Source organism: Equus caballus, chromosome X (assembly GCF_041296265.1).
Source record: "Equus caballus isolate H_3958 breed thoroughbred chromosome X, TB-T2T, whole genome shotgun sequence".
Classification (NCBI taxonomy): domain Eukaryota; kingdom Metazoa; phylum Chordata; class Mammalia; order Perissodactyla; family Equidae; genus Equus; species Equus caballus.
The window spans coordinates 129,599,889-129,624,371 of record NC_091715.1 but is presented as its reverse complement, the minus strand read 5'-3'; the positions used below and the strand labels follow the sequence as shown (position 1 = coordinate 129,624,371).

The 24,483-nt window shown below is 42.1% G+C and overlaps 1 protein-coding gene across 9 annotated transcripts in view; it reads left to right on the top strand.

Annotated features, from left to right (window-relative positions):
* The window catches only part of MAP7D3 (MAP7 domain containing 3), a 56,725-nt gene extending 34,737 nt beyond the window's left edge, over window positions 1-21,988 (top strand). For 2 of the 9 annotated variants that reach the window (XM_023634313.2, XM_023634312.2), the window contains 15 exons: window positions 1,433-1,547; window positions 2,384-2,488; window positions 5,250-5,345; window positions 6,733-6,858; window positions 9,096-9,808; window positions 10,653-10,777; window positions 11,055-11,260; window positions 12,499-12,631; window positions 13,884-14,022; window positions 15,006-15,110; window positions 16,116-16,169; window positions 17,451-17,553; window positions 18,588-18,783; window positions 19,703-19,974; window positions 20,580-21,988. In XM_023634313.2, the coding sequence (XP_023490081.2) occupies window positions 1,433-1,547; window positions 2,384-2,488; window positions 5,250-5,345; window positions 6,733-6,858; window positions 9,096-9,808; window positions 10,653-10,777; window positions 11,055-11,260; window positions 12,499-12,631; window positions 13,884-14,022; window positions 15,006-15,110; window positions 16,116-16,169; window positions 17,451-17,553; window positions 18,588-18,783; window positions 19,703-19,974; window positions 20,580-20,587 (2,496 nt within the window). In that variant the 3' untranslated portion in view covers window positions 20,588-21,988. The remainder of the gene's footprint in view (window positions 1-1,432; window positions 1,548-2,383; window positions 2,489-5,249; window positions 5,346-6,732; window positions 6,859-9,095; window positions 9,809-10,652; window positions 10,778-11,054; window positions 11,261-12,498; window positions 12,632-13,883; window positions 14,023-15,005; window positions 15,111-16,115; window positions 16,170-17,450; window positions 17,554-18,587; window positions 18,784-19,702; window positions 19,975-20,579) is intronic. The other 7 variants (XM_070258241.1, XM_023634316.2, XM_070258240.1 and 4 more) reach the window with 5 other exon arrangements.
* The last annotated feature ends 2,495 nt before the right edge of the window (window positions 21,989-24,483 follow it).

Here is a 24,483-nt window from a genome sequence, read left to right as displayed (position 1 = left end):
GGGCGAACGCAGACAAAAGAAGAGAATGTAACAAAATGACAGTGCAGACCCAAGGGGAACCAGAGACGTGGTGGGGGAAGAGGCAGAAAGACAAGGAGAGAGGGCAAGAGGGAATCAACCCCAGAGGGTTCGTGTAGGGGAGCCCCAGGCGGAGCAGGGATCAGGGACACTGTGAGTAGGCTGCACGTAGGAAAAAAGAATAATTCCATAGAGCAGGGAAAAAACCCAAACTCGGGTGCGGAGGAGGGGCGAGTGTGGACAGGAGATGCATTGAGCCAGGACAGTGGCTTACATATGAGCCGCAGGAAGGAGCCTGACGGCACAGAGGGTCCCGTGCATTGGGAAATTCTTATGAATCTGAAATGCTTTAATAAGACAAGGTGAACATCTGTTTTTAGTCTTTATTATGCTTTCTGGGTTTATAAGTAATTTAGAACAACTTACTTTCTGTTAGAAAATATACTTTTAAAATATTGCCATTAGAGAACATTTTATTTTAAGGATTGCAGTTGCTTTCCTCCTCAGAGGGTGTGGATGACTCTCCACCTTTCCAGTATGTTTACCCGGTATGTTTGCCCTCAGAGAAATGGGGGGGGACACTGTAAGGGCGATGTTGCTATGGAACGGTTGTCAGGAAAGACTGGAAAACCTTCTGGCCTTGAAGTTGATTTGCTTAGCTGATAGAGTCCGTGGTTTGTTGCCGCACAGGGCTGAGAAATGCCTTCAAAAGGAAAACTGCCACTCATTTCTCTGCAGTGGAGTTGTTTTGCCACTGTGGCATTGACATTGTATAGCTGTCATCATGAGCAGTTTAAATTGAAGTTAGTCCGAGACAAACAGATCGATTATCTTTCTTAAAACTTTATCAGTTGACACCAGAATTCCAGATGCTACATTGTGGGTATAATAGGTAACTCTGGCATAGATTTCAGTTATATGTATGTTCGTTGATTTTTTTCCTGCCTCATTCTGCAAAGAATTTAAGGTGTATTTTAAAAAACACATACCAGAACCAGATGATAAGATAAATGGTTGAGGGAATCAAGCAGAGGGGAAAATTAAAGTAGGAAGATAATAAAATATAAGGTATGATTAGCATACACAAAGTGTACCACTGAGTCTTTGAATAGTTGCTAGAAATAGGCTGCAGATTTGGTCCTAAATTTCCTAATGAGATAAGCAAAGAGGGGAGCCTCATGGTCAGTTCCTCGATTCAGGTCCGTAAGATAAAACCTGGGTTATTCAGGAGAAGCGCTGATAGTGATTGCTACCTGAGACATGGCTCCAATTCTTTTAAAATTTTACCAGGTACAAAAAAAATTTTGCCTGATACAAAAATATGGTGATGGGGTTGTTTTATTACCCACAGATCAAAATTATACTAACCAATGTAATGAATGTGTGATAATTTGTTGCCATTTATTTTAAATAGGAGAAATTCAAAGCTGTTCTTTATCGTACATTGGAACGCAGCAACCGAGTGGATAATCGTCAAAAAAGATGGTCGTGGGAAGGCTCTATGACGATGAACTCTGAGAGTAAAACTGGTAATCAATGCAACTGTTAAACTTCAAGTTCACTCATGTTCATATTTAAATATTGACTGTTAGTATAAGGTTGCATTTACGACAAGGTTTTGAGCTTTGTCCCTTAAATGAAAATGCTGCCATGTATTCTTTGCATGCACAGTCAGTTGACATTTACATTTGTGTCATGTGAGATTGCAGAAGAAACAAGTGACATTTTATAATTTTTGCTTGAGGAAGATTAGCCCTGAGCTATTATCCCATTGCCAGTCTTCCTCCATTTTGTATGTGGGTCGCCAACACAACATAGCTGACGAGTGGTCTAGGTCTGCGCCCAGGATCAGAACCTGCAAACCTGGGCCGCCAAAGTGGAGCACCTGTGCTTAACCGCTAGGCCGCAGGGCTGGCCCCTATAATTTTATTTTATCCAATATATCCAAAAATCTTACCGTTTAAACTTGTAATCAGTATAAAAATTGTTAATAATTAATTAATAAGCTTTACACATTATTTATCCAGTATATCCAAAATCTTACCACTTAAACTTATCAGTATAAAAATGATTAACAATTAGTAAGCTTTACACAGCTTTATCCAATGCATATTTTAAAAATAAATTGCCTGCCCTGTTTACTATGCATGTACTGTAAATTTTCCTGTGTGTGAACGTAATTCTACACAATTTCATACAACATAAGTGGAATTTATATGGTTTGTAAGACATGACTGATAATGAACATTGTGTACCTAATTACTGCACATTTACGTGCCATAGAACTACATCGCAGACTCATCGTGTTTCAGCTAATGATGCTTTCTTTAAATACAAGCACAGTAAATACTGTATTTTTTCTCAGCCCATAAGTGTTCTGCATCTACTGAAAAACTTGAACAGGAGGCTTCCAGTGTACACAAACAAATGGCCACGTCATCTGCAGGTCTTCAAAACTCTGTTGCCAAGAGTAAGTAGTTATTTCATGTATTCTACTGAATTTAAAACCAGTGAAATCAATTCTTACTATGGATTTTTACAATATCATTTATTTAGATTGTAGAACATTGAGATTTATTTCAGAAGAGCACCACATTGTTTTACAGTAGGTAGGAATGGTCGTTACTATTTTGTATTTTCATCAGTATAAATCCGTGTTTGGTGATTTGTGTATTGATCGTATCAGATGGGTTTGTTAGGCTCAGGTAGCCCAAACTGAAACATTTTGACCAGAAGATGTTACCATTAAGTGGCACAATAATTTATTTTAAAATTAATCCATATTCTGTATAACCTATAAATGAAATCATTTTCTTTAGGGACTAGTTAGGCTAGTCATTAAGTTTCATGAATATTACCTAATTTAAGGAAAATAAAAGCATCATATAGCAGTGGACGGGTTGATCTGCTTCTCATGTATCATATTTGTTATTCACAACAACCTTGTAAAGTTGATGGGCAAGTATACTTACCTTCCTGGTTTTATAGTTAAGACCCCAAGAAATTCAATGATTTCCGTTCTACCATGCTTTTTTGATTTATATTTTGGTCATTTGCTAGATGGATTATGATATTTAAATGATAACATTTCACTAATAAGCACATGCTTTTCCCCAAAGCAAATAAAGTGATAACAGTGTTTAATGAGAGAAGCTCCACTTTTTATAACTCTTTGTAGTGGTGATGCGACGTTCTTTAAAGTAAAATGAAGTTATCTATTATGGGTACTTCAAATACCTTTTCCTCCTGGTGTTTGCCCTTGTAATGAGTGTTCCTTATTTGAAAAGTCTTGCCCTGAGTGTGTGTCGATGCCCATTTCTCACTCGTAGCACATGGTGCTTCTCACTGATAGTTTTAATGAATTAGGCAACCATACTCATCAGTCAAAAAGATTTTTTTTTCTTTCCAGAGGAAAAAATAGAGATTTTCACAGGAAAAAGACATGGCAAACATATTCCACATCATTCCCTCAAACTTAAACATTAATAAAGAAGAAATAGTACTTTTGGTGCCTTGTGAATTGGAAAAAAACCATAATTATAGTCTGAATTTAAAAATGTTTCTTTTGTATTATTTAGGGAACTTGACATTTTTTTGAGCAATCTGATTGCTATAAAATTCCATTACAGCAAAAGATCCTGGATCTCATTTAAAGTATAATTGCAGCAGTGGTTAACTTAGTGTGAAGGATTTCCATTTTTGTCTAAACGTTATAGCTTTCCTATGTTAAAGGATTTTTGTTTTGTTCATACTCACATTCTGTGTCACTTATACTTTCAGGACTCTTAGAGTTTCCAACGCTGAGCTTCAGAGATATTTTGTTGTGTGTCAGTCTGGGTGCATCCCATTTTCTCTTCTAAAGGTCTAATAAAAGTTGATCTGCTTACCCCCGCCGCCCCCCAGTATGCTTTCCGCAAGCACTTTTATATATAGCCTGGGTTCATTCACAGATTCATGTGGGAAGATTTTTCTCTAGCACTTTGCTTGACATATGGTAAAATTAATTATTCACCAACTCAACCCTTTAGAAAAATGAGATAACATTCATGGCAATGTCATGTTTATATACTTTCATTTTAATATACCTTGATTGTTTTGCAAGCATTGACTATGTTTTCCTATCTTTGCTTTGAGGAATTAGCACAGATTTCTTCCACAGACATTACATTTGTAATATAATGAGCAAACACTAGTATGCTTTCGTTAATATGTCTACTTGTATTAGTTAGACATGTAAAGAGAATGGACAGGTGATGACTCTCGCGATAGTAATTAGTGAAATTGCACTGAAGGAGCAGTCCCAAGAAACTTTTTAGATGATTTCTTTACCGGTTTTTAATACAAGAAGGTTTGTGTGGAAGATACTTTGTGAAATAACTTGCTTATATTGCACACTCTGAAATGATGAATACTGTAATTAATGATTCCAGGGAAAATTAAATCAATGTTGGCAGTGGCTTACCTTTGTTAAATCCCTTCAATAGCCCTGTTTTAAATCTTGGCTGATTCAAATCTATTATTCTTCTGCTCATTGCTGACTCATAATAACCACTCACACTATTTTGTCATTTCTTGCAGTTACGATAATAAAGGATATGGGATAGAATCACGTGATTGAATTGAATACACCTCTGTGGTTCATGCTGCTCAATTACATTAGCAATTTGAGAATTTTCAAATGATGCTGTGTTGTCCATATGTACTTTAATTTACAGATGCCCGGAGGAGAAGTTATTTTTTAAACAGACATTCCTCAGTATTCTGAATCAGTGAAATGGAAAAGTGTCTACAGAAAACAGATTATTTTCCCTTATGAATAGTTTGAGTTGCTAAAATTGTGACATCTATACCAAATGTTAATGACCATTTTTGTTTAAAAAATACTAGTGACAACTAAAGTATAAATCACTTTAGTAATCGATGTCATGGATCAAAAGTTGTATATTTCTAATTTGGGAACTTGGGTGTTGTCAGATAGTATCAGACATTTTTCCTCTTAGTTTTTACCGTATTCTAAATAATTTTATTTCATTTCAGATAACTTATTTAAAGAGTGAACTAGTTTTTAAGTTTGGGGACTTGGAATCTCTATATAATATTTGAAATGTAAATAAATTCTTACAAGCAAGAGTAGAGAAGATTAAAAAATGTTTGTAAAAAGGAGTGGCTTACTCCTGAAATAATATATTTAAACAGTTTGTAAAAAATATTTCTTTGCCCTTGATCTCCAGAAAAAACAGAAAAGAGAAGAAGCTCGTCTTTGAATAGAAGATATAGCAAACTAAATTCATCTACGGAAACAGAACAAGTAGAAGAAAAACCAGTTGGTTAGTTATTTCTGAGTACCAATCTTAAATAGTGGTTTGAAAGAGATGTATTTATGTTGACATTCAGTTGCTTGAAAAGTCATTCCTAAAATTGGAAGCCAAAATAATCCCGTTTAACTAAAAAATGTACTTTGGTGCCATGCTTATTTGGCTGAAGCCAGAAGAGTCTGTCTTTAAATGAAATAGATCGTTGTGCCATCATCTGAGCAAGGAAGGAGTCTGTAATGAAACTGAGCAACTAGATCACAGAATGTTGGTGTAGATTTGTACTGGAGGGCTCGATGCCCTTCAAATGTTGCATCAGTTTGCGTTTAGAAGTTCTAAATTACTGGCCACATTTTGAGCTTTGAAGCTTTGCTCTGTTGCTTCATAGTGTTACCTACATCTCTCCCTTGTGCATATTTTCCCTGCTGATTATTGCATGCCAAATTTCATAATTATCACCAGAGTACTTTAAAGTAGTTTGTAACACCTTCACACCTAACTCTTCCCTGTCAAACGTGATTGTTGCTTTTTGTTTCATACTGAACCATTCATTTATAGAAGATTCTCCACTTAATTGATTCATGTCAAATCCTATTATAACAGATGCCATTGTCACAGGGAGCTTTCTGAACATAAAAATTTATTGGAGCAAGATATTTTTTAATATATTCAAATTTTGTGTACTTTGGATATAACTATATATTTTTTTGTTGTTGAGGAAGATTCACTCTGAGCTAACGTCTGTTGCCAATCTTCCTCTTTTTTGCTTGAGGAAGATTGTCACAGAGCCAGCGTCTGTGCCAGTCTGCCTCCATTTTGTATGTGGGTTGCCGCCACAGCATGGCTTGATGAGTGTAGGTCCACACCCAGTATCCAAACCTGTGAACCCGGGCCGCTGAAACAGAGCACACCAAACTTAACCATGCTGTGGGGCCGGCCCCTGGAGCAAGATATTTATAACAAGATTCACTTTGAACAAAAGAATTCAGTCAGTCCCTTGCAGCTTTTGGCAATGGCCTTGACCAGTACGACTGTCAGTGGCAGATATCTGTAGGAATCCATGTCAAAGTTGTTTTGTCATGTGCAGCTTTTTCTCCATATGAGAGTTCCTCCGCAGAGTCTCCATACATTGGGTGTGGTTCTGTTAAGTGTATCGCCTAGACTCCTTCACTGGGATTATTTGGGATGCTGGAGTCGTCGCCCCTTTGTTCAGCTCCTCTCTTCCCTGACGGTGCCGTTCCATCAGGTGGCAGTGTTCAGTCCTATTAAGTGTGTGTTGGTTTCATTGCCTCTACTTTTAGGCTAGGAGAATTATTTGCAGCAGTTCACATTGCTCTTTCTTGCTTTGAGTTTATTTGTGAGACTTCAAATTGAATCCTTTTTGTTTGTTCTTGTTATTTAGCTCGTCAACTGTACACCAATGTTCGGGAGAATAATTTAATCACTCGCCTGCTTGCGCCGACAAAAGCTTCAATAGCCAGGAGCAGAAGTGCTGCTTCATTATCAGTCCCTGGAAGAGATACTCCAGGTAACAGGCATAGGGTAGAAAGCCTGGAAGGGCTAGTGTTTGCACTTAAAAAGTAGATTGCATCACTTAATTTATTGTGGTAAGGCGTAAAAAGAATTCGAATCAATAGTTTCCAAATGAGTGATTCCACCCAACATTTTATGTTGTATATTTAATAACTTCCAGCATGGTAGAGTAGTTATCTGGTAATAGGTAATTTATAGGATAAGGGAGGTAATAATGGCTGTTGTTGAATTTTAAAGCTCTGTGGATTTCTTGACCTGTGCTAAAATGTGGCACAGTACTGTAAAAAGTACTGGATTTTAAGAATATAGAAAAACCTCAATGATTAGGGAGAAAGCTTCCTACTGCACCCTCCTTTTTTCCCTAAAATATGGAAGGATAACACTGAACCGCTCTTAGGCTTTTAATTAAGAATGCAAAGATTGTTAGTAAAGTAAAGCAAATCTTCAGGGTTATAGACTGTTAGACACGCCTGGGGACAGTAAGAAGTCATCAGTAATGGAGAGCTCTAATAATGCATTGTTCCCATCATTTTTTTTCTCTTTTTCTCTCCACTTTTTCCTTTCCAGAATATATCTACCCCCTTGTTTTTCTGTCAATAGTCATATAATTAGTAAAATAAATTGAAATGCTCTCACAGACTTTCTCATGGGCAGCCTTACTTTTTTTGGTTCAAATTCCTGACTTTGTTTATACCCACTTATATGTATGTCAGATTATTTTCTGCCAGTCTCCCCCTAATCTATTGTAAGATATTTCTAATTACTTTCATTTTAGCTTAGTATATTACTCCCTTCAAAGAACTCAATATTCTGTCAGAAATTTCTATAAGTAATGGAAATGTAGTTATTATACTTAATATATTTCTTGTAGCACAAATTGTTGGTGTGAAATAATGACTGTTGAGGCACATGCAGATATGTAAGTAAAATGCTTTCTCCACCAAAAGCAAGGGACTACAAAATAACATTTAATTTAGTCAGATTTTTTTATCCATAGGTAGTCAATCTTTGGTAATTTGTTCTATTTTAGTTATTTGATGAGATCATGTAAAAATTTACCACTCATATTTAAAGATGAGGTGACAGATAAATTTACCAAGTCTTAAGAAAGCCACCACCAGTTACCTTTTTAAAAATGTTTACTTTATTATACAAGCAATAAATATTTAGTGTAAAACATTTTAAATATAATCTCCTATTATCCCAATACTCACTAATAACTGAATATTTCTCTTTGTGTTTATATACTTTTTTCACAAAATGGGGTCAAAACCTGCTTTTGTTTAAATTCAATATATACCATTTTCTATGCCCCAAAATTACATATTCTTTCTCTTAATGACTGCCTTAGTGTAGTCCAAATTTACTGTTGAATATTTGAATTAAATTTTCAATTGTTTCAATATTTTACAGTGCTGTAATAAGTAACCTTGTACATACATTTTCATTTATTTATCTCATTTTTCCCCAAGGGTAAACCTAGAAGTGAGATTGTTGAAACAAAGAGTATGTACTTTTTAAAATGGCTTTTAATGCATTATTGCCCAAATGCCCCCCAGGAAGCATGTATAAATCCACACTCCCCCCAGCAGCGTATGAGGTTGCCTGGTTCCCAACACTGGTATTAGCTCTTTCTTCCATCTTAGCTGGTACTGAATATTATCATTTTTGTCCATTTATCAGGCAACAATATTCGGATTGTTAAAACTGGAAGAAACTTTGGAGATCCAGCTCATTCTGATTAATATTGCAATTTTTAGTATGGGTGAGAAGATGCTCGCTCTTACATTGTATTCTAAAGCAATCATGTAGAGTGTCTTCTGTAATCATCTATAATGATAAAATCTCTGGCCTTCATGAAGTTGTTTAGATTACTTTCAAAAAGTGTTAAATATCTTGTAATTTTTCATAAAAATCATTCTGAACTATAGTGTGATTAAAATAGAAATGGCTGATTGCAAACATCAACTTTGGAGAAGCATCTTATTTTTATCTGTAGTGGACTGTTGCCTTCACAACGCCTCCCAGTTGGTGGTGGTGCTTTTGAATACCAGCTTTGGGATGCTTCTGTCCTCTGTCTGATTCAGTTCACTAAACACTTCTGTGTTGTGTGTAATCCCTGTGATTTCCTAATAATCTCTCTTCTCTTCCTGTTCTTATACATGGTACGTTTCTGTCTTGTCTGCTTTCTGACTGTATGGAATTTTACTCTCTGTCCTCATTTACTCACAGGCATCCACAGTACTTTGATCCAGTATGTAAATGTGCCCTTGCATAACCATGGCAGTGATGAATTGAGGAAGACCAGAGTGCTTCGCAAGTCAACATGGGCAGTGCTTCCTCAGCAGAAAGTAGAAACACCCTCTGAGGTGAGCCTGGAAGCACCTCCTGGGGCAAACATGGAAGCGGCCCCTAAGGCGAGTGGGGAGACGCCCCCCGAGACGAGCGTTGAAGCTCCCCCCAAGGAGAGCACGGAAGCAACTGCCGAGGCAAGGGGTGAATCACCCCTCCAGGCAAGTGTGGAAGCAGCTCCAGAGGCAAGTGTGGAAGCGGCCCCCGAGGCCAGTGTGGAAGTGGCCCCTGAGAGCATGGAATCACCCAAAGTGAGTGTGGAATCACCCAAAGCGAGCGTGGAATCACCTGAGTTGAGTGTGGATTCATCCCTTGAGGCGAGCGTGAATCCATCCCCTGAGGTGAGCATGGACTCGTCCCTCGAGGCGAGCATGGAGATGTCATCTGAGGCGAGCGTGGAAGCGTCCCCCAAGGCGAGCGTGGAAGCCCTCCCCAAGGCGAGCGTGGAAGCGTCATCTGAGGCGAGCGTGGGGGCGTCCCCTGAGGATAGTGTGGCAGCCTTCCCCAAGGCGAGTGTGGAAGCGCCCCCTGAGGCATCCCCTGAGGGGAGCGAGGAAACTTCTTGCAAAGTGGAAGTGAGAGGCTCTCCACAGGTTTGTCAAGTGCCTTTTATTGACAGATTTTCTATTCAAGTCTGTATTTAGTTGTATAAATTATGATAGGCAGATTTCACAATATAAGCAACTTCTTTTTATTTTTTTTTATGCTTTTTTGGTGAGGAAGATCAGCCCCGAGCTAACATCTGTTGCCAATCTTCTTTTTTTTTTTTCTCTCCGAAGCCCCAGTACATAGTTGTATATTCTAGTTGTAAGTGATTCCAGTTCTGCTATGTAGGACGCCACCACAGCAAGGCTTGATAAGCAATGTGTAGGTCCACGCCCAGGATCCGAACCAGTGAACCCCAGGCTGCCAAAGTGGAGCGCGTGAGCTTAAGCATTTGGCCCTGGGGCTGGCGCGACTAATCATTATTTATAGCATTCTGTAAGAAAATTAATAAAATAGGATAGCTCACTTTAAGTATTTAAAATTCTCTGCTATTTGTTGTCCCAGAGTTTCCGCCCCAAAGCTGAAATATTAATTTTTAATAGAAGGGAGAAAATGTAACAGTTTATATGAACTATGTTTCTAAATTCTGAAGAAAAAGTTTTTGAGAACTATTGTATACCGTTAGTTAGGATTTAGAAATAGAATTAGGTTTTGAATTAAAAGCTTTTTTTTAAGTTAATTATTTCCCATGACTTTCTTGAATTGTATGATATGAATTATTAGTCTGGAAGAATGTCTCTCTGTACCTAATTCTCCTGCATGAAAGGGAAATTGGGAGTTTAAGGTGCTACAATTGTACTTTATTCAGAATATTTTTCTCTTAAAAAGAAAAGCCAGCTGCAGTAAGGTAAATGCTAGTAATTTCATATCTGATTGTGTTGATCTGTTCAGAAACCGGAAATAGACAAACAGGCCTCAGACTCTGTTACCGAGAAGTGCCCATCGTTGCACATAGCTTCGTATAGACAGTCATCTCCTGCAAGCGGATTGCATCCACCCTCGCCCATCAGTGCTAAGTAAGTCGCTTCTTTGCAACTGTTCCTGATAGTTATTTTACCAGGGTAAATTTCCTGTCAGTGCTTCATAAGTGAAATAATGTATTATGCACGGTAACATTCAATATAAAGAAAAAACCCTTTAAAAATGGATTTACCTTTGTCTATTATAAAATACCATTATCTTATAGTATCAAGACCTTATATTTTATGAAATGGTACACTAAAAATTAATTAGCGCATATTTATTACAAAACCATATTGATTTTCCCCGTTAACTATTACTTTTTCCCAACAGGCAAGTCCAAAAGAATCGTCCCCCGTCACCTTCACCTATCACGTCAAAACAATCAGGACAGTCTTCTCCTTCCTACAGAATAATTTCTGTTCAGGCGCCCCTATTTGTACAACATGCGTCAAGTACCATGGGAAGGAAGAGAGGAGCAGTTGCTAAAACCACTAACAGCTCTGAGGCTGCGAGTCAAAAGCCTGTGGCCTCCGAAGGTAAGTTCCTTTACTAAGAAGTTTATTTTGGCAACACGGAAAATCTCAAGGTAGCTTGGGAATGGTCAACTTCATTTTGTTCCCCAAGTCAGAGAACTTTAGGGAGTGAGCTTTCTTTTAGATGAAGAGAGCTTAACCCATCACGGGCACGTTGCTTACTTTTCCTTGCCAGAGCTTCTTACTCACCCCTACCCTCATAGTTTTGGAAATTAATTTTTGGAACTGATGATAAAAGTAGTGGTTGGATGAACGCATTCGTCTTAGGTGACCCCTACGGTTGCTTCCAGCTCTCATTGCGGCTGGTTCTATGAGTGGTCCTAAGTTGTTTTCCATCCTTGGAGAGAGCACATCTAGTCCTCTGTGGCCGAGCAGGTTTCCACTGGGGGTGGTCAGTCAGTTTCTGTACATAGGCCATAACGTGTGTCCGGGCAGTACATGGATTCCTGAAAGCGGCATAGGTCTTTTGCCTGTCACGTGCCTTCTTAATCTCCATGGACATTATTTAATTTTAAATATACTACAAAATTTTGCTTTTTAGAGGAATTCCACAGTGAATTCTTTGTAACAGAAATAATCTTTTTATTATAAATTATTCATTCCTGGTGTCTTAAAATCCTCATCTTCCTATGTGGTTTATTTAAAAATACAGAAATTAGTCACATGGACTAAAATAATATGCTTCCACGTGCTCACCTTATTTTACTGATAGTCTTGGTCTCTTTGGTTATCTATAGTTAGCCACTTTATGATCAACCAAATGTAGTAATATACTATTATTAATGGTTAGCTAAACAGTAATTATTTAGTAAAAATGATGCACAAATTTCAAAATGTATGTTGGATTTCTTTTTGTTTGGTTGAGTTTTAAGATTTGTATACTTCAGTTGGACCAAGCATAAGCTGATCTTTTTCTGTATTCAGACCATCTTAATCTGTTTTCTCATCGGGTCAGTTTACTCAGGTTCCTTAGAACAGCTAAACCAAAGTTGGAGTACATTATTTCATTTTGGAACAAGTAGTTGTTAAAAAGAAACAAAGTGCTACTTCTGTTGTTGGGGAGACAGTTGGGGTTTTGAACAAAATCTGTTATATAATCATGTATAGATTGCTTGTGTATAAATTTCAGACCTTGTCTATACTGTTGGGCTTTTTAATATTGTTGGTTGTCTCGTGCCTCTGTGTTGGACTGAGAGGCAGGAAGGTCCCTCATAACTGTTGTACGTCTGAATTTAAACTAGAATCTGGCAATAAAAGTGTAGCAGTGACTATGAATGCCGAGGAGGCAACAAAGATCTTGGCAGAAAAACGACGCCTTGCTCGTGAACAAAGGAAAAAAGAAGAAGAAAGACTACGAAAAGAAATAGAACAAAGGTCAGCACAAAATCCTCTTTTCTATAATATAAATCTTGATAGGGGCCCAGATTTTGCAAGTCAAAATTGACCGTCATGTTAGATATCCTATAAATTATCAAAGAGTAACTGAGTTTTTCTTCAGTGTGAATCAAAGATGACTCATTGCCTTCTGGGCATGTGTTGGAAGGATTTCAGGCGGAGGGGACACTGGCATGTAGCTGATGGTATCGTCCTCTTTGGTCTCCATGAGTTGTGTGCCAGTAAGGTGTGCTATAAAGATGCACACAGAGACGCTGACTCGTGTCAGGGTTTCACTCCTCGGCAGCAGCCCCTGAGTGATCACACAAGATGCTTTCTGTTGGCATTCACTGGTGTCAGCCTCTTTCTGTATTTCAGAAGGTTTCTGTAACTTTCGAATTTATAAACCTGGAAAGTGGACTGCCTCGTGTTTTACTAGGGGTGCTTTCCATTGAGCTTCGTGACGCCTGCATCTCATCGGTCACTGCTGAAAGGATTTCCCGTGGGCAGCAAATCTCACGTACAGTTGTGTGCATTCTAACTCAATCTAAAGGTTTCTTGATCCTCGACCTGGAGGCCTATTTGATTTGGGGCCCTGTACTGTAAACCCCTGTCCACTGCTTACAAAGAGTAACTACAGTCCTGACTGTTTTTAAGTATTAAGTGTTTTTGAAATATAATTGCACGCTTTCCATATATTTTATATGGGTTTGGGAGAAAGGAGAAGGGGATATTGTGAATAGCTAAAAACTATGACTTGAAGACTATTATTCATTGTTTCATGTAAACAGAGCTAATTTTAAAAGCCCTGAGTACTGGTCACTGCCACCTGGGCTTTCCTCTTCTGGGTACCACCAGAGCCTCCACTAAGTTACCCCTCTCACACGCCTGTGTGAGATTGGGTGTGAGCACGTGTAAATGAGACATTTTGCAGGGTCCCATGTATCTGAAACAGTTAAGAAGGAGTGATAATATCTCTCGTGTGTGTGTGTGTGTTTTAAGATGCAAAGTAGCCTACACTACTTGATAGAAATGGTTTTCCGATCCAAAAGGCTAGTTTCCTCCATTTAAAAAGGGTGAAATTGTGCAAATCCTGTGTAGTAACAACCCAGAAAATGTAGTGAGTCTGGTATAAACATAAATTGTGTTTACACAAGCAGTTTCACTATAAAAATGTACATACTACTGTGAGCTGTGGATGGTAGAGGCCAAGACCCACACTAAGATTTATGTAAATATTCTTCATCATTAGGAGGATGAAAGACCTGGCGAAGAAAGCAGTTGAAGACCAAGAGGAGGAGTTCTCAAAATCTGAAGAAGATGGGCAACCACAAAAAGAGATAAAGAAGAAAGGATGTCAGGATCAAGGAGAGCAGGAGGGCCTGTTGCAGGTTTGCTGGCTCTGCACTTTCTCGGGATGAGAACCAGATTATAAAATGCACTTGAAACCCAAAGCAGAGATGTGTTTCTCCAAGCACGAAGATGCGCAGATGCAGCCCTCTCCGGCTGCAGTGTTCCATTGCAGTCTAGCTGGTACCCAGTACGGCTGAAAGCCGTTGCCGGTCCCCCTCGGCAAAATCCTAGAATGTGCTCCAGGTGAAGCAAAAGCAGAAGGCAGCACGTTAGAGCTTAGCAGCCCTTTAGTTTGCCTGCGCAAGCAATATTGCAGCTTGGCTTCAGGAAATCCAAATTGCTCACACAGGTCAAATGTCCTATGTGAGTTTTCCCAATCCTGCAGTCTGTGGTGACATTCACAACTGCACCCCACACACCCCCCGACAGAAAAGATAAAAATTAGGAATACCTCTACAAGTGTCAGGTATCAGGTTTACCAATAAGAATGTCTTGCCCGTGTAAATTCAAATCACCGGGTCAGTAAATCCCCAAACTGAGCTCAGGCTAGGCTCAAATTGAATTATTAACACAGCCTAATTTATATTCCACTGTTAGTGTCAGTTATGTGTTACATAAATGATTGCGTGCATTTGTATTCCTTGAGAGGATACTTTTAAGAATCTCCTTGGTGCTTTAGAGAAGTGTAAGACTTTTGGCTCCTGTTGCTATGTTGATGGATAGCTACACACATGCTTTGAAACTGTAGTGGTCTGATGACCCCTATAATGACAACCCAGGGGTCCTGGAGGGGGCTAATAACATCCCTTCCAGGTCCTCAAGGTAATAGCCGTTTTGTACTTTGTAGCTAATGCTTCGAAAACTGATAATCCATGAATGCTGTATATATAGGTACTGTCAATTGAAAGGTTGTATTCTTTGATGCTGGATATCGTTTTACTGTTTAACTTTTTAAACTAATGCTCCCCAATGTCACTCAGATACATTGCGATTAAATGATATTTTTATATAAATTTCCTAGAAAGGGGATGCCAAAGTAAAAGCTCAGGAGGAGGCCGACAGACGCAAGAAGGAGCACGAGAGAATTATGTTGCAGAATATGCAGGAGAGATTAGAGAGGAAAAAGGTACTTTCTCTGTTGTGGGGGGTTTGGTTCTTTGTGTAAAACAATGTTGGGCACGTGGTTTCCAAACGTGTTTTTGAAAATCACAAGTAAGTGATGCCCTGGCCCCTGGTTGTTTTCCCACTACACTCTCTGCCTTACCCAGGGATCTGACCTCTCCTTCCTAGAAGGGTCTCATCTGATTGATCATACCTGTCCCTCATGGACTGCTGGTGGCCATGACAGTGATGCCTCAATGTAGCAAACCTCTGGGACAGTGCCCCTTTCAGCAGAACTACTCGGGTCATGGTGGGGGTTGGAGAAAGTTAGAGTTTCTCTGAGCTGAGCTGGGAATTGCAGCCCCTGAGTGGGCAGAAGCGGAAGGCGCAGGCGCCTCTGAGAGTCTGGGCTGCAGGCTGTTTGTAAGATAGGACCTCACTCTTCTGGGAGCAAGGGAAGTGCCGGGCCAGGCTGAGGTGCTGCAAGGCCTCGGTCAGGAGATCGCTCATCCTGAGGCCAGAGAGCTGCCGTTCTCTTCACTTCAGGGAGAGAAGTGTAACACTGGAGAGAGAACTCTTATCTCTCCTGCGTGTGCTCTTTCTAGTAACAAAACCTCTGACAGGATCACATCATTGGGGTGCATTCTTTTCATTAACATCGGCTTCAGTCAGGGTCTGCTCAGACTAAAACTCTGTTAAAAAGTTCTAATTGGTTTGCAATCATACGTGCTTTGTCTAAATAATGAATTTCCAAGTCTGCAAAATTAGGGGTGAGAAGTCATTTGGATTTCTGTGTTACAATAACAAGTACACCTGTCACCCCTCAAGGCATTTTCTAGATGACTGAAACCAGGATTGGAAGGAAGAACCCAACTGCCACCCCCCAGGTCTTGTGTTGGTTAAGTCTGTGGCTTTGGAGCAGTCACTGATACTGTCCTCTTCTGGAAAATGGAGACAATCAACTTCTTCAGGACCACTGTTTTGTTTCTAATCTGTTTTCATATTTGAATTTTTATTTTCCTTTAAATAGAGAATTGAGGAAATTATGAAGCGGACAAGAAAGACAGATTCGAATGCCTCAAAGGTAGTCCCCAAGCTCCTACGAGCAGTGACTAGAATGCCTGTTGCTTCACGTTCTTGCCAGCTTTTTAATGTTTGCCAGTCTGGTGGTAATGAAATAAAGTATCACTTTGGCATTTCACTGATTATTAAAAAGGTTGAGCACGTTTTCACATCTTTAGCTAGCTTTCATGTGTGAAATGCTTGTTCAGATCTTTTGCCCAAAACTTTTGGGCTGCTTTGTCTTTTTCTCACTGATTTGTAGTTCTGTAAACGTTCTGGATGCTACTGCTTGCTTGCTTGCTTATGTGTGTGGCAGGGACCCTCTCCCAGCTTCTGGCTTGGCTTGTCTTAATACTGTCTTTGCTGCATAGAAGCCCTTAATTTTCACATCGTCAAATTTATCAGTGTGTTTGGTGACTATTGGAGCTGGGTGCCTTTTCATATGCTTCTTGGCCATTTGGAAGTTCACTTTGGTGAATTACCTCTTCGAGTCCTTTGCCCACGTGTCTGGTCACCCGCCTATTTCTTCTTGCGCTGGAGGAGTTTCTGCCTGTTCTGGTTACTAGCCTGCTGGATGTGTGCGTTGCAGGTGTAGGCCCCCACTCTGGTTTGCGTCATGCTCTCCTAAGGTCTTTTGATGAACAGAAGTTCATTTTACTGAACTCAAATGAGCCCTTTTTTTTCCTTTCTGGTTAGTGCTTTTTGGGTCTATCTCATAAGCATTTGCTTACCCCAGCATCCTGTCTTTGGATGGATCACATGATCCTAGGCCATTTTTCTCCAGATTCTGTACTCTTTACCCTCTGTGCTACAAAACTGATGTTTTGCCTCTTGACACTTGCCCAGTAGTGGTCATTCGTATCATTATGAAAATTTCGAAATGTCCTTTCTGAAAAGTGCTGGGAGTCACCAATCTCAGAGATCCTGTAGCCCACTGGCCTGAGGAGTTTTACCTCAAGCAGTGGCCGAGAACTTTTTTAGCTCTTCACTTGTCGGCCCCACCTTGGAGTAGTTAGGACTCCAAGCAGGCAGAGACCGCGTGCCAACAAAGCTGTTGTCCCTTGGCTCCCACTCAGGGAAGTCTTTCATTCCTGAGTGTCTTTCCCTAGCTGAAAGACCCAACGGGGGCCACTTGTCCTGTCCCGTGCCCATTCTTGGGGCCAAAGAGGTTACATTTTTTACCTTTTAATTGAAATGATGAAAATTAGCCTTCAGTCCAGCCATGAAATCTGTCTTCTTTGAAATAACTAAGTCAGGATGATTGAGTATTAGGTGTAATCATGACTTTCGTTTTTTGTCGTAGGCTGCAGACACATCCGGCAATGACACTTATGATGAGGACGAGGCAGATGATGAGGAGGAGTCAGAAAGTGATGAGGACTCCTTCGATGACATGCGTCCATCAGGTTTGCTTGCATTTTGAGTGCTGTCACAATTTAGTCACGATTCAGGAGCCACACTGCCTGGGTTCCCCCAGGAGCTTCTCTGCTTGTACACTGTATGTCTTTGGGAAAGCTACTTAATCTCTCTGTGCTCTGTGTTCCTGTCTGAGAAAGGGGAAGCTAATGTCCTCCTCCTAGGGTGGGCATGAGATTTCAATGAGACAATCCGTGTAATACTAGAATAGTGCCTGACACATAGTGACCTCTCAGTGACTATTGGCTGCTGTGCTGCTGCTGTTACTATCTTTCAGGTTGTGCTGATGGACTATAGCTGGCAGCCCTTAGCCAAATGTGAGGCTTCCTCGCCATCTCATAGCTCTGGGCCTCATAATGCATGCGAGATTGACCACAGGTGGAATGCCGCTTTCCACCGCATTGAGAAAAATTAAAATCAGGTCAAGATGTGTGTGCCCTCTAAAATGTATTGTTGATTCCCTTGTGAGCAGGAGCCAGTATGGCAGCAGGAATTGGCATTTGAGAAAACACTGTTCGTCCCCCATTTATCCCACCAGCGGGTACTGGACACACACGTCAGGCACTCGGTACTTGGGAGATAGAGAGAGACAGTGGCTCTCTGCCTAGAGTCACTGTAGCCCGTGGGGAGACAGACATATGAGCAAATGGTGAGACTGCCACAAGCTGGTCACAGGAAAAGAAGTTTGGTCAAAATGCCAGGAGAACCTAGCAGGAGGGTGGGGTAGGTGTGCATCTGCCGTCAGCTGCTGAGGAACAGGTAAGGCAGGAGGCAGCCTTAGAGGCAAGACGAAAATGCGAGGCCGTGTTGGCAGCTGGGGAATCAGGAGCAGGGTGAGGGGCACGCCGCCGGCCTGCCCTGGCCTGGCAGTCTTGCCTGGCAGAAGACAGGGGACGCGCTCCTGAAAGGGGACCCTTCGTGCTTCGAGGGCAGAAAGAGTCGGCGACAGCACCACAGCCTTCTCCGCTTTTCTTGTCTTTGTTGTTGAAAGTCCAGGTTTAATCTTTTTCTCATTTTTTTCCAGCCTTTATCAATGGCATGGATGCATCCAGAAGACTCAAAACACATTTTAAAAATGTGAAGAACACTCCCAAGCTGGTGTTTTTAGATGCCACTTCTGGCCAAGTCCATAAAGAGACAAAAGCATGTTTTAACGGCGACACGGAAACCTTCAGACAAAAAAGCATGAAAGACCCATTGAGTCAGGACAAGGGGAGCAGGTGAGGCCCTCGGCAAGCCCGGCCGAGTCCGCCGGGGGGGTGGGGGGGGTGGGGGGGGTGGGGCGTGTGACTGGCGTTCTCAGAGGGACGCACGGTCAGTGAGTGAGCAGTGGCTTACAGAAACGAGCTAATCCCCACGGCAGCCTTGCTGGGTACGGGTCAGCATTCCTATCTTTATAGACAAGGAAACTGAGGCATGGAGCGGTTGTGGGCCTTATTTTGCCCAATGTCGACTGTTAAAGGGCAGAGCCCAGATTCAAATCCAGACACACGTGACTCCAAGCTGTGCTTTTGTTCACGCTGGTCAGTGTTGTCTCATAAACCGGAGAAGGGGACGCTGAGTGGCTGCTGTGTACCAGGCATTTTACGTTACCTGTTTTCGTTCTCATGGCCACTCTTGAGTTTGATGTTAATGTCCTCATTTTACGTATGGGGAAACTGAGGATCAGAGATTAGTTTGAAAGAACAGGAACAGATTCTTGGAAAAGAAGGCTCCTTGGGCCATGGTCTGAAAAGACATTAACCTACAAGGCCCATGAAAACAAGAATCCAGTGAGAGGCACAGTGACGGTGTGGAAAGAGCATTGCAGCTGGAGCACCCCCCGTGGTCGTCACTCCACCTTGCTCGCCTGTCTGGGGTCAGCTTCAGGCAGGGGTAGGGTTCCCAGAGCCCTGCACGCTTAACTGCTCCTAGCCCCTCTTGGCGTTGCCATGGAACCCTAGGACTTTGTGGACCCAAGTGGGAAGGAAGTGTGCTCTGTGACCTCCAGGGTCCCTTCCAGCCTTCCCATTCTGTGATTCTGAAAGTTCATTTACTTCTGCCGCACTTCTTAGAAGTTAATTAAAGGATAAAGTTTCTTTTAGGACAAAGCCTTGGTTTTGGGATATTCAGGACTCTAACCAAAACATCTCTTTCCAGACTGTCCACCAAAAGAACGACAAGCCGAGCAGCAAAAAGCGGAAAGACAAAGGAAGCCAGTAACACCATGGGAGCTTCCAGGAGTTTCCATTTGCAGGCGCGGGAATGGATCTCTGAGAAGATGGATAGGAGAAGCATGACAGAGCCGCTGATGTCCACGGGCCCCCCTGAGAACCAAAGACATCATCCGAAAGGTTCCATAACATTCCACCCAAGTGCCCAGAGGCCTTTAGAGGACAAGAAAAGAAACAAATCTGTTTCTGCTCGATCACGTAAGGCCTCATCCATCTTCACTTGGCTTGAGAGGCAGTTGGCGTTAAGCCCTCCCTTGCTCCTGGTGGTTGTCCCAGGGCCATCTTGGCCCCGGGTAGCTTTGGAGGCGAGGGAGAAGACAGTGGTAGCTCCAAAGGCTAGGCTGATTTCGAAGTCTTCCGTTAAGTTAGTTTTGAGAGAGTAAATGACTTGATTCTAATTTGTATGTCCTGCATTTCCGGCCAGATACACAAAGTAGGTTCTTTTCACACCCCTGATGCCTCAGATTCCTGAGATCCTGATCTGCCGGCTGCTTTTCAGCCCGCACGTAATCATTTAGGGCAGAGGGCTGGTGAGGTCTTCGGAACTAGTCGCTCAACCTGTGTTTCTAAAAGCAAAAGGCCTTTGTTTTTCTTTCCTTGAGAAGCTCTCTTTGAAATTGAGCAGCAGCTTGGGTCCATTTGGAGTTGGGGATGTGGGGAATATTTATAAGAGCACCAATGTGTCAGCAACTGCAGGGGGGTTGGCGAGGGTCCCGGGCCTGACCTGAAGGAGGCCAGGGCCCAGTTGCTGTGAGACCAGCATCTTCTCTACTGATCTTTCTTTGCTTTTTCCCTCTGCTCAGATAAGTAAACCTCGTGCCGCCTGGAAGAGACTTCATCCTCCACTCTGGATTTCAACTTCCAGGCCCACCTCCCCCAATTTTTCCACCTCTGCTCTGAACCTGGCAAAGAAAATGACCATCAAAAAAGAGAAAACATCAAAGAGTCGCCTTAATGTATCTCAGAAGATGCTTATACCATCTTGACTCCTGCCAACAAGCAACAGTTCTGAGTAAAGAGGCCCTTTTGTTTTCCTATAAAAATCGCCCTTGTCTCATTTGTATGTTTTCCTGCCAGCACGTGTGCAAGTGCGCATCAAGGGTGTCTTTACAAGTTTCTGAAAGAATCTCTACCAAAGGAATACTTTTCTTTCAGTACATATTTGAAATCTTAAACTAGTGTTTATTCTGTTTAACAATGACATTAATTTAGCAATTAAAAACTCACATTTGATCTTGGAGAGAACATAATGGGTTATGTGAGGGACTCCAGGTTACACAGAAGAGCCCTGTTCGATTGTCTCTAGTATACAAACACTTCTGTATTTGTATATTGCAAAATAGAGGAAGTCACATTTTACCATTATGTATATTTTTTATTGCCGTCGCCTGCCAGCCAAGTGTGCAGGTGCTGATGCCCCCGATGCTGGGCGTCCTAGAAAGCATGATCTTGGAACACTGAGCTGCTTTCGTGCCCTGGTCAGTGTTTCCTTTCGAAGTACACATTGGGGTCTATTTACCAAAACATGGGTTCTTTTTATTGTGTGCCTAAAGCCGTATTTGGCTGCTGTCTGGTGGGCCAAGTTTGATTCCGCGAAACGTTTACTGTGTATCTTTTTCTGCTTGTGCGCTCCAGTCCTGCTCTTCAGTGTACACTCAGCCTTGGGATATGGCCCCCAAATTTGCTTGCCTTTCTCTAGCCACTGGCTGCAAGTGAGGACAGGAGCAGTGTAATTCTTCAGTCCCCATGACAGATGGACACTTGTACACACAGACACATATACACACACGTGTGCACACAGGATATATGTTTCCTGAACTCCATCGAATCCTGCTTAAACCATTGACTATAACTTGAATGCAAATTAGTTGTCCTAATGGTAATAAGTTTCCTGGTGAACCACAAACAATTTGAAGCAGGGCCGTGTTCCTTTCTAGCCACCAGTCTTGGGTTACTAAAAGGAAGGAATTATTCTTTCTGATTTCTCTAGTTCTTTGCTATTCAGAGTACTGTACCTTTGTTATAGATTAGAGCTTGGTGCCTTAGATTTTGAAACTATTTTTATACACTAGGTCTTTTATATAGACAGCAGAGACAATCATCCTAACGTGAGTTTCTGGTATTTTTCTGCACAAATGTCACATGTTGAAACACTCTGTTACACTTCCTTATAAACGTGTGCTCTATCAAATAAACTTTGCAGATAAAGCAAGTTTTCTTCTCATTATAATAAAACATGTACTGATGGTGGTATAAAAGCTGACACCAATTGTTAACCAAGCTGTGAACACAGGCAGCTGGCAAGTTCAGTAAATAGTCATCAAATCCTCTGATGGCCGTCTTCTGCTAGTTGGTGCTTTGGCAGAGTTCCCCTTGTGGGACATTAAGATGAGAAGTTTCATACTCTAGTCATCTTCCTGCACTTCTTTCAATGCTTTTTACTCTTCCCTCTGACAGCTCTGACTTACATTTGAGGCCAGTGATGAAAGTGTCTTTACTGTGGTAAAACGCACAGAACGTAAGTCACCACTCAGTGGCATTTAGTACATTGACAATGGTGTCTAGTTCCGGAACACTTTCATCACCCGAAGAAGAAACCCCTTAGCCTTTAAGCAGTCACTCCCGATTCCCTACCCCCTCCCACCAGCCCCTTTAAACCTCACATTGGGGGGCCGGCCCCGTGGCTGAGTGGTTGGGTTCGCACGCTCCATTTTGGTGGCCCAGGGTTTTCCTGTTTAGATCCTGGGCGCGGACATGGCACCGCTCATCGGGCCATGCTGGGGCAGCGTCCCAAATGCTACAACTAGAAGGACCCACAACTAAGAATATACAACTATGTACCAGGGGGCATTGGGGAGAAAAAGGAAAAATAAAATCTTAAAAAAAAGCACATGGGGTGCTTGCCCAGGATGAGGAAAACACATTTGCTTTTTAAAGTCTGAGTGTGTGCTCAGGCAGGAGTCGGGCTCTGTTACACATCTCTTCACGGCATCACTTGCTGTGCGAGGCAAGATAGATGTTCTGACCTGCCCATAAATGCTTAGTTTCCAGTCTTGCAACATGACATACTGCACTAGGTTTGGGTTTTGGTAAGGCAAGTTCCCCGTTTACCACCAGTCTTTGGGGTCTGGTGCTTATGAGAACGGCGGCAGCCATTCTCCACTTAGCATTCCGTACGTACTGTTGGTGCAGCCATTGGAGCTGTTGAGCCGGAAATTCCCTGGTGTGCACGCAGCCTGAAACAAAGCACCCTGTTTACAGCTCCAAAGTGATGGACACTGATCTAGCCTCCCCCTCCTGCCTGGGCTGGTACCCTTGAACCTGTTAGGGGACACATCAGTGGCCTCAATTTCCCTTCCTCTCTGGATAGCCTCTTGGTGCCTTCTCCCCAGAGAAACTGGTCCCTGGCCTCTGTCAGTGGATTCTGCACAAGAGCACTTTGCCTACACCTGTGTCATCTCGCACACCGAGAGTGGAATGAGGCCTTTTGACAGCCACAGTGCCCTCCGCACCCCGTAGGCCTGGTTGGTTGAAGCAGGCCCCAGAAAGGCCGCCTTGCCCTCGCTCTCCCCGCCAATCCAGCTCCAGTGTTTCCAGATGGGTGTGTCTCCTCATTTCCCCAACTGTTTTGTAATAACTGTAGTTACAGTACATGTACCGTACGACAGGTACTAGTGGCATCGCTCTAAACCCTCATGACAACCCTGTGAGGTGTGGGGATTCATTTTGACCTGGGAGGACACAGATTTGTGGAGCTTGGCATTCGTTCAGGGTCGCGCAGAAAGAGGCAAGTCTGTCTGATTCTAAAGGCAACACTCCATACTGCTCCGGGACTGGGGACAGTGGCTTGTGGCGTGGTAGCTAATAGACCGCCTTTGGTGCTGGAGATAAGAGTAATTGCTGCCATTTGTTGGGCACTTGTATTGGGTGTCAGTGGCCCTGCTAAGCACCTGTAGTATCATGTAATCTGCATGTGATTCTGTAGGGTAGGAAATCTGTCTCATTTCACAGGCGAGGAAACAAGCTCAGAGAGGGTAGGTAATTTGCCCAAATTCTCATAACTCGAAAGTGCCAAAGCAGCCAGGATTTGGAGCCAGGCAGTCCGGCTCCAGAAGCTACCCTATTAAGCCCAAATAGGCATGTTCTTTTTTTTTTTTTTAAAAGATTTTATTTTTTTCTTTTTCTCCCCAAAGCCCCCAGGTACACAGTTGTATATTCTTCATTGTGGGTCCTTCTAGTTGTGGCATGTGGGACGCTGCCTCAGCGTGGTTTGATGAGCAGGGCCATGTCTGCACCCAGAATTCGAACCAACGAAACCCTGGGCCGCTGCAGCGGAGCACGTGAACTTAACCACTAGGCCACGGGGCCGGCCCCAGGCATGTTCTTGATAAGCTGATCCCCTTAATTATGAGGGAGAAAAAGGTTCTCTGCTGAAAATTCAGTAACTAGGAATTTCTCCTCCTTCCTCCGGAGTCTTATGGTTGTTACTCTTTAAGTACTGAGGGGCTGGCCCCGTGGCCGAGTGGTTAGTTTGTGCACTCCGCTTTGGCGGCCCAGGGTTTCGCCAGTTCGGACATGGCATCACTCGTCAGGCCATGCTGAGGTGGCGTCCCACATAGCACAACCAGAGGCACTCGCAACTAGAATATACAACTATGTACTGGGGGGTTTGGGGAGAAGGGAAAAAAAAAGATTGGCAATAGATCT